This window comes from Lacerta agilis, chromosome Z (assembly GCF_009819535.1).
Source record: "Lacerta agilis isolate rLacAgi1 chromosome Z, rLacAgi1.pri, whole genome shotgun sequence".
NCBI classification, from domain to species: domain Eukaryota; kingdom Metazoa; phylum Chordata; class Lepidosauria; order Squamata; family Lacertidae; genus Lacerta; species Lacerta agilis.
Genome location: NC_046331.1, coordinates 41,999,601 through 42,008,809, shown reverse-complemented (window position 1 = coordinate 42,008,809; position 9,209 = coordinate 41,999,601). Strand labels below are relative to the sequence as shown.

The 9,209-nt window shown below is 48.7% G+C and overlaps 1 protein-coding gene across 1 annotated transcript; it reads right to left on the bottom strand.

Moving 5' to 3' along the window:
• Positions 1-2,696: 2,696 nt before the first annotated feature.
• On the bottom strand, positions 2,697-5,241 carry SOX3 (SRY-box transcription factor 3). Its single transcript, XM_033137729.1, has 2 exons — positions 5,116-5,241; positions 2,697-5,007 (listed from the first exon to the last, which is right to left on the bottom strand). Exon 2 carries the CDS (start codon positions 4,973-4,975, stop codon positions 3,980-3,982), a length of 996 nt encoding a protein of 331 aa, XP_032993620.1. The 5' UTR covers positions 4,976-5,007; positions 5,116-5,241; the 3' UTR covers positions 2,697-3,979.
• Positions 5,242-9,209: the final 3,968 nt, after the last annotated feature.

The following is a 9,209-nucleotide window of genomic DNA, read 5'->3' as shown; positions in this document are numbered from 1 at the left end:
TATGGAATGAACCGAATGCTAAAGTTTCAAAGCTAAATAGTATTACACCCAGCCTACCCGAACAGGTGCTGAGGTAGAGCCCGTCAAGAGAACGAACGGATTCTACCAAAATGATCGCTTGTTGGAAAGCGAAATTCGTCTTCTTGGGGAGGCGGGGGTAGTCCCAACCTTTGCATTGTACTACTAATCCGGACATCAAACTGAGAATAAATTGAGTAATTAAAAAAAAGAAAAGAAGAAAACGTAGTTGCAGAGACAATTCCTTTCCATCTTTCCCACCGATTGATTTTAAGTGTAACCTGCTTCGGGGCAGGGACCTATCCATTATTCCCCCATCTCCTAGTTGAAATTAATCTACGTGTGCACGGATGGTACCACATAAACAGCGGAGGGCGGGGAGCAGGCGGAAGGGAAGTAAGGTGCAGGTTGAGACCGGGTTTTAAAAGCAGTCATTTGCAAAATTATTATTACCGATACATCTTAAAAAGAGAGATTTGATTCTCAAGATGTGTTGGGGTTTTTTTAATGCAACATGTTTAAAAGCCTAAAACAAACTAAACCAATGAAATACGATGATTTGCAAACACAATTAAAGAGGTTCAATTATTTAGAGCTTGCAGGCGTCCTATCCCCTAATTCATTTTTAATAGAGTCTAATTAAGGTTCCTCCAACCGGATTCACACATGTGTAAATATTTCAGAGCAAGACACGGTTTTTCCGCCCTTGAACAAGGCTCTCTCTCAAATTACTCCTAGGCTTAAGAGGAAGAATCGGAGGAGAAAGAAAAGGATCCAGAGGGCGCAGTTTCCTTGGGGAAGTTGAGCGCGAGCGCTGGCATGGGAAAGAATCGGTTGTAGGAAGCAACAAGTGTCAGAAGAGAATGTTCTTGGGGGGAGGTGGGTAGAAAGACCTCAGCATAACATTCTATCGGCTTTCTCGTGTCCAACTTGGAAAATTGCCGAACTTCAGTTCTTCCCCGCGCGCTTCCCTCCCCAGCACAAAACTTTTAAAAAGCGACCCTAAATACACTTCCTTGGGAGCAAGCCTGACCGAAATGAGAGGGACTTTGCCCTCCCGAATAAGACCCCGATCCCCTCCTGCCTGTTTAATGTGAAAACAGGTCAATAGGATTTAATGCCAAACCAGCTGTATTTATGGTCGCAGATGAATGCTGCGATGGTAGTCGCAACCGGGCGAAGCAAGCCTCTGCTCATTTACTCCCAAGCGAACAGGCAAAAGGGATCGGTATCTATATGTAAAAAAGGTGCCGTCTACTTTTAAAGCAGTCACTTCCAGATGCGCTTCCTGACTCCAAGTTGGACTCCATCAGAATTCCGGTAATGAGTAGAAGTATTATTATTGTTGTTGTTGTAAGTCTAAGGATGGAAAGGTAAAGCATCAAACTTAAAACCATTTACTCTTCTGTAGACTCAGCACCTTAAGGAACTAATGTCAGGGGCCGAGTTCTTTTACGAAGATATCCCCACCCACCCCCACCCCCGAAAAAATAATTAAATCCGGGAATTGCCAAAAAAAAAAAAAAAGTTTTCGAATAAAAGTTAGACGTAAATTGAAGATTCCACAAGGAACATTAACAAACGAAGGCGAGCGCAGCCTGCTCCCAGGCTCACCACCCCTGTTTTAACAGAGATTTTACGTTAAGGTTGCTGCTGCAATCCCCGCGTAATGTTTGAACTTTATTTTAAGGTGGGGAGGGCAGAATTTTAAATGGCGTTTACATGTAAACCAAACTAAGATGTTTTTCTTTTCTTTTGGTATTTGAATGATTTCAGCCCGTTCCGAATATCCACGTTGGAAGTTTTTTTTTTCCTTGTGTTTACTTTCAACGCGGGAGCAGCGCTTTAAACCTGATTAATAAACACTTAAGTCAGTATTAAAACGCCGTGCGTAAAGTTCAAACCTCCTTCGTCGACTTCAGATGCTTTGCTGCCTTGCGTCGGTCTCGGGTCCTTTGAAAGGTCGACGTCCCACAGACTTTAATGGGATTTCTAGGGTTTGCTAGCAGAATGATAACAAACCCAGTTTTGGTGGTGCTTTCGACACAGATTTGCAGCGCCATGCTTTCCACGGTTCACTCTCAAGTCTGTGCGCAACGGGACTTGCTGGCTAATGTGGTTTAGGTTCAATTCATGCCCCACTCGGAACCTGCAATACTTGAGGTACTGCTGACGTTCTGGCCGTCCCTCCGGCCTCAGTAACTTTGCAGCAGCCCTGCAGAAAGTTCCCTAATCCCCCACCGCACCCCAACGTTGTTAGCATAAAGAGCAATAACTGTTTTCTTGGTTAAGGCTGCTGTCCACCGCATGCTTACTTGGGAGTAAATCCTTTTGAACCGAGCGGTGCTCCAATCTCACGGATTGAAATCCCCAAGCAAAACTTGCAGACCTCTATCCTAAGCACAATTTTAACGAAGCAAAAATTATCCCGTGGGGACTTAACTCCGCATTAAATATACTTCGGATTTCCACCCTTCAGACAGATTTGCTCCGAAATTAAAGCATGTACTGGGGTACGGGAGCGCCTGATCAACGTAGATTGCCCCCAAACCCTATCCCAGCAGCAGCCCGTTAAAGACACTTACTCCAGAGTAGTACCAGCGCGAACAAGGCACAGTTGACAGCTTCAGAAACTCTCCCGCCGCTTTAAACAAGAAATACCAAACACACATCCAAAGCGCCTGTTATAAAATTTATTGATCTCTCTTAAAGTTCTTTCTTTGAGGGGAGGAAGGAGAGGGACGGGAGAGGGGGCGAGAGACATGTTCTCTTCGAAGAAACCAGAGGACACAACAAAATAAAATATTAAAAAATCTAAATGACCTCTTTCGTGGGGTTGATATGTTCTGTTCGCCAAACTATCCCACGATTAAATCCACAAAACAGAAAAGGGAAGGGGAATTTACAGAAATTTACAAGCGCCACGGAGACAACCAGAAAACGTCCCCTCCTCTCCCGTTATCAGCGAATTCTTTTTATTTTCCCTCAAAAGATTAAAATCACATTATTTGCAACAGCAAAGAAAGTATTTTATAAATTTGAAATTCTTTTTCAGTTTCACACAGCCAGCTGGCAATCGGGTTACCCAAAGGCTCCCATCAAAGCAGGATATTTCCGCCCCCCCCACGCGAAGCAAGTTTACTCCAAAGTAAACTTGAGCCTAAAAAAGGACAGACAAACTTACTTAACTTCCGAGTAAAACTGATGTTCTGAAATCCACCCGGGGACCCACATAGCAATTTGTATATATATATATGTATATATCTATATATTTAAAAGCGGGAAGGTGGGGCCGGGGTTACATATATTTAAATATCTTAAAAATTAAAAGACTCCAGACAGATTTAAAGGACTCCAGGCAAGAGGAAGGGGGCAAAGAAACAAAACAACTCGCCCCAAACAGTAAAAGACAAAATGTAAACATTTAAGACCGAGGCCAGTTGGCCACGTTGCTCTCCCAACCCACCCACCCCCCAAAAAAACTTTTTAAGAACCCCCCCCCCCCGAAAAAACTTGTATATCTATAAGGAAGTATGTTTGATATTTCACAGCGGCTTCTTCCAAGGTGAGCAGAAAATTGTGCTCTATGCAGACGTGCAACTCCCCGTTTGTGTTTTATTCACACATCTAAAGTTCCTTTGAGTTGTTTAGTTGGGGAAAGTTCGTTTTACCTTCCTTTGGAGTTCTCCCGCGCCTCTCCCAACCAAAAGCCATAAACTTCAATGGTGTGGGAATTCAGAGTGAGAGAAGCCACCTACAACGAGAGTTAAGATGCCTGGGGAGACGTCCGCATAGGATGTGCCTTGGGAAGAAGTGTCCAAAAGACTCGCCGGTTAAGATGGAGAGCCAGCGACACCCCCTCTGCCCTCAAGCCATCTCTCCGCTACCAAACCGTAGGCGAGACGTTCGGCGCCAGCGTTTTGAGAAAGCGGTGGTAGAGGGCGATCCGAGGGGAACACGGCTAGATGTGAGTTAGTGGCACGGTGCCGTTGACAGCAGTCCCGGCGCTCTGGTAGTGCTGGTGGACGCTGTGTAGCCGGGTGCCCTGCAGTGTCGACGGGTCGGCCGCGTCGCCCCCGGGCGGAAGGTACATGCTGATCATATCCCTCAAGTCTCCCAGGCAGGCCCGCTGGGAGTGCGAGGTGATGGCCGGCGGCGGCGAGCTGGGTTCAGATTTCACCACGGAACCCATCGTCCCCAGGCTCATCGAGTGCCCCGTCGGTTGCTGGCCGTAAGCGGCAGCCGCCGCAGCAGCAGCAACGGGAGACATGCTGTAAGTGGAGGCTGCCGCGCTCATGTAGGGTTGAGCGCTGGACATGATGGGGCTGTACTGGAGGCCGCTCACGTCGTAGCGGTGCATGGACTGAAGCTGCGCGTTGCCCATGGCCGGGTGCTGGCTGTAGCCCAGTTGCTCGGGCATCAGCGAGGCGTAGGCGCCGTTGGGCCAGCCGTTCATGTGTGCGTAGGAGTCTAGGCGCTGCCCGACCCCGACCGGGCTACTGACGCCGCCTCCGCCTCCGCTTCCCGGGGCCAGCAGGTTGCCCGGCAGAGAGTACTTGTCCTTCTTGAGCAGCGTCTTGGTCTTCCGACGTGGCCGGTATTTATAATCCGGGTATTCCTTCATGTGGACGGCGCGGAGCCGCTTGGCCTCGTCGATGAAGGGGCGCTTCTCCGCGTCGCTCAGCAGCTTCCAGTCCGCGCCCAGGCGCTTGGAGATCTCCGAGTTGTGCATCTTGGGGTTTTCCTGAGCCATCTTGCGCCGCTGGCCCCGTGACCACACCATGAACGCGTTCATCGGCCGCTTGACCCGGTCCTGGTCCGTGGCTCCGGTACCTCCTCCTCCTCCGCCGCCGCCGCCGCCACCCTTGCCATTGCTTCCCGGAGCGCCGTTCCCGGCCGAGCCTCCTCCGGGGTTAGGCTGGGGTGCCTTCAACTCGTTCTCTAGTATGCTGTACATGGCTGGGGCGGGCAGGAGATGCGCCAGCTTGGCTGCCGGGTGGGAAAAGAAATATATTAGACTTACAAGAAGAAAGAGGAGGAGGGCAGGGGGAAAGACTTTTAAGTTCAAAAAGAGTCTCGGAGACCCTGGCTACTAACTTCTCCAGCAGCGGAACCAGCCCCTCTTAGGATCTGCTCTTTCTTCGGACGGCTCTCTTCTCCAACTGCTGCCAGCTCGCCAAGCTCTCCGGCCCTATCCGCTGTAGCCTTTCTCTGCGGGCCATTTGATTGACGGCCTGTAAATGAGAAGCCGCCGGCCAATCAGAGCGCAGACCTCGACAGGCTTCCCAAGCTGCTCCCCTCCCTTCTTTCCACTCACCCGCGCGCCCCGTCCAAAGTTGCAACTTTTAGAGGGTTCATTTTTCCTCTATGTCCCCCCGCCTTCCCCCCCCCCCACTGTGGGCATTTATAGCTGTGGGACACCAATGCCAGTCCTTTTTTTTCCTCCATCGGGAATATTATTTGAGTGGGTAACTTATAAATAAAGATTTTTTTTTTTAAGATTATATACCCAAGCGCTATTTCCCCTTCCCACCCCGTTTTCACAAGCATGCACGCGCACACACAATTTGAGAAGAAAACCAGGGGTGAGTGGGTGGGTGTGTTCTGCAGCTCGGATCCTGTGCACGCTCACTGCAGACACCAAGTACTTTTTCCTGTGTAGGTATCCCTAAAACACCCTCTTGGACAAGGGAGCTACATTTAACTTCAGAGTAAGGACTCGAGTTTAATAAGCAGAGTCTTGCTTACGAGGGAACGCATTATTACTGCGATGCTAGAATTCAGTGCAGGAGCTTACTCAAGTAACCTGGCAGCCAATTCGAGCTTGCATGTTTGTTTTTCGGAAGGATGATAGGAACGAAGAAGGAAAAACCATTCTCCATTCTGAGTTTCCAAAAAGTAAAAAAGACAGAGAAGAAGAAGATGCAACTGAGTTAGAATGAGCCGCACAGGAACCCAGCCAGTTGGCAACCTTGGGGAGAAACGCAGAGCATGCCCTGTGTGCTTCATGATGGTACAGAGAACAAATTTTGGAAAACTGACGGAGGGAATACTGGAGAGTGGGTTTCTTGGAAGGAATAAGGCTGAATTAGCCCTCCTCCTGGGACGCGGCGGGAGCAATAAAGCATTTGGGATGGGGGAGAAAAAAGAGCATGTATGTGTGATGGGGGGGGACGGGACAGAACAGTTTCCCAAATTTCACGAGAAAAAGCCCCGCCTCCCTTTCCCCCTTTGGGATAAACAAGCAGCAATGAGACCACGGTCTCTCTCTCTCTTTCCTGGAAAGTAACAGAGGGATCTGGGTGGGGCGGGGCAAAACAAACCAGAGTTTACTGCTGCCCATATATCTGCCCCACCTTATAACCGCTTTCTGAATGTATCTCCCCAATTCAGTTTCTCCACTCGGCTGCTTGGGGTGAGGGGCGCCAGGCCAGCCGGACGCCCCCCCCCCCGCACACACACACTCTATTTCTCTTTTTGGGTCGGGGGAGTGAATCCGTTTTCATGGCAACCACCCAGCAGCGCTGGCTGACGGAGAAAAGAAACTTTTGTGGGGGCGGCTGGAAGGACCAGTTCGCTGGGACTGTCAATCAAGGGGGCCTCCCCTCTTCTCTTCTCTCCCCCCCCCCCGCCACACCTGCGAGGCCCACAGCATTTCAGGCTGAGCGCACAAGCCTTAAAGGCACAGCGTCGCTTCGCTTCTCTCCGCCCCCCACCCCAACTTGGACGGAAGATCTTCTTGGCTAAGCAAATCGTTCCGTTGTGCAACTTGCCAACGCAAGTCCCTCCTCCCTTTTATTTTCTCCTAGTGGGGCAGGTTTAGCGAGAGCTAGACAAGGAGCCACTAACTTTAGAGTAGCCCTATTCAGATCAACTGCAACTGCTCAGCAGAAGAAAGCAGAGAGTTTTGCGGCAAAAAAAGCGGCTTCCTCCCTTCCCCCAATCTCAAAGCGTCAACAAAAAAATGGGTGTAGGGGAGAGGAAGGGGGAGTAAAGCCCCCTGGAAAAGCCTCCTTTATTATTATTATTATTGATATTGTTATTATTATTATTTTAAAAAATTAGTAATAGTATTCTGAGCGGGCCTGCATTAGTTGCAAAGCTGTCACTCGATTTAGTGGGATATGCATTTTCATTCGTGGGTTTTCCCAGGCACTTCTGGGTGGGTAAGCACCATGTAAGACCTGCTACTCACATGGAGGCAAGTGGGAAAATGAGGACACAGGACAGGAGACTAGCAAACACAGGGTACTCGCCTGTGAATGGGAAGAGTTGGGTCAAGGGAATAGCTCTCCAGTAAGGACAGCAAATAAACTTGCTCCCATGCGGATTGAAAAGGCAAACTTGCTTAACAAATGTGAGATAACTTCGGAATGCCTCCGGCTGTTGCATCTGACCTCTTCCTGCGGTTTCCTGAAGCCTTACTGAAAGTCGAGGTCGAGCTTTTCTGAAAACAGTCATAGACAATTGCATGCACACGAAAGCTCATACCAAGAACAGACTTAGTTGGTCTCTAAGGTGCTACTGGAAGGAATTTTCTATTTTATTTTGTTTTGACTTAGACACTTTAGTTAGAGACACCTGTCTTCCAACGTTTGTATAATTAATTAATGCTTGGTTACGTAATAATAAGAAATACTGCTAAATGAATGAAGAAACAAGCACAAGTCCACCAGGTTCACCTCGCCCGACCCAAGCCCACAGAGATGGAGTCAAGAGTAAAGCTTCACCCAAAGCATTTCTCTTTGCCGTGGAGCGCTTGAAAGACAGGATTCCTGTTTTGAGAGTGGCGGAGCAAGGATCCGCAAGGGTCTGCAATCCCAGTACGAAATTAACGAGTAACACCACAAACCGATTAATCAGTCTCATTCCAAACTTTTCCTAGAAGCAAAGGCCATTCATTTAGTTCCGCGTAAAGAGCAGAGGATCCAGAGGATACATAGTCTCGATTCACGGCTCCTGCTTTTACGCTCGCGGAAATAATCGTCGTTATAATCGTTTGTAAGCCACTTTACGTTTATTAAACGCTGAACATACATTAACTATAGGAGAAACTCTGCTCATAGGCTCACGATCTGACAGACATGACACAAAAGGAAAAATGAAGGAGGAGGGGAGAGGAAAGCAAACATTGTTGTAACTGCTTACGTTCTGAGAAGTGCCGATTCTCTTCGCCCAGTGTGGGGATCTCCTCCCGCTCGCCACAGTTATTGACTATTAATAATTTTATTGGAGGTTTATGGAAACATCTGACATATTTTACATTTACATTTTATTGAATATATACCGGTATTTCAGCGATCTAGATCCATGGGCCTAACGGGGGACGGACGGGGCCAGCTGCCCCTCTCAGTCAATCAAAATCAATACAAATCAACACAAATATGATGTTCTCTCTCTCCCCCCCCCTAAAAGCCTGGCTACACCCATGTCTATATAATTTATTTATTTCATAAAATTTATATACCGCTTGATTGTAAGCCCTCCCCAAAACAGTTTACAACCCACCCAACAAACAAAAAACTGGCCTTGCAGTTAGGAAAGGCACTCTGTACATGGACGAGGTCAGCCCTCGCGAGTCTGTTCTCTTAGCCAGGCGCCGCATGGTCACGGACGTAACAGGCTCTAGAGTTATGCCCTGAATACGAAGGTTGTATGGGGAAAGAGCGCCTCCCCGGAATCGGAAAGCTACAGAGGGGAGGGAGCCTCCCTCCCCATCTCTGATCTCACGCCCCACCCCCACCTCAACGCAAACCCTCACATTTCCCAAACCATTCACAACTCTGGCGTTACAGATGGCCGAGGAAAGCGAACCGGGAAAGCAATGGGGAAGAGCCGTAGTTCAGTGGCGGAGTGGTGCCATGGGCGTAGCCAGGATTTTTGTGTGGGGGGGGGAGCCCTTTGGGGGGGGGGCAGAACCTCAGTTAGCTATGTATTTTTTATTGATTTGTATTGATTGATGGGGGACAGCTGCCCCTCCCTGCCCACCCTTGGCTACGCCCATGAGTGGTTGCGCACGTTTCTGGTCCCTCTTCGTTCTTATGGATTGGGCAGGATTCACACGTCCCTGTTTACATTCCAAGTGATGTTATTAAGCATAATAATATAGCAACAGCCGCCTCAGCTGAATGAACTGGAGATAGGGAGGCATACCCTCTTCATACTAATTCGGAAGTAAATTCCCCACTGGG

Bases quoted from the DNA above. Each gene is read 5' to 3' on its own strand.
- SOX3 (XM_033137729.1), bottom strand. From the start codon at position 4,975: ATGTACAGCATACTAGAGAACGAGTTGAAGGCACCCCAGCCTAACCCC.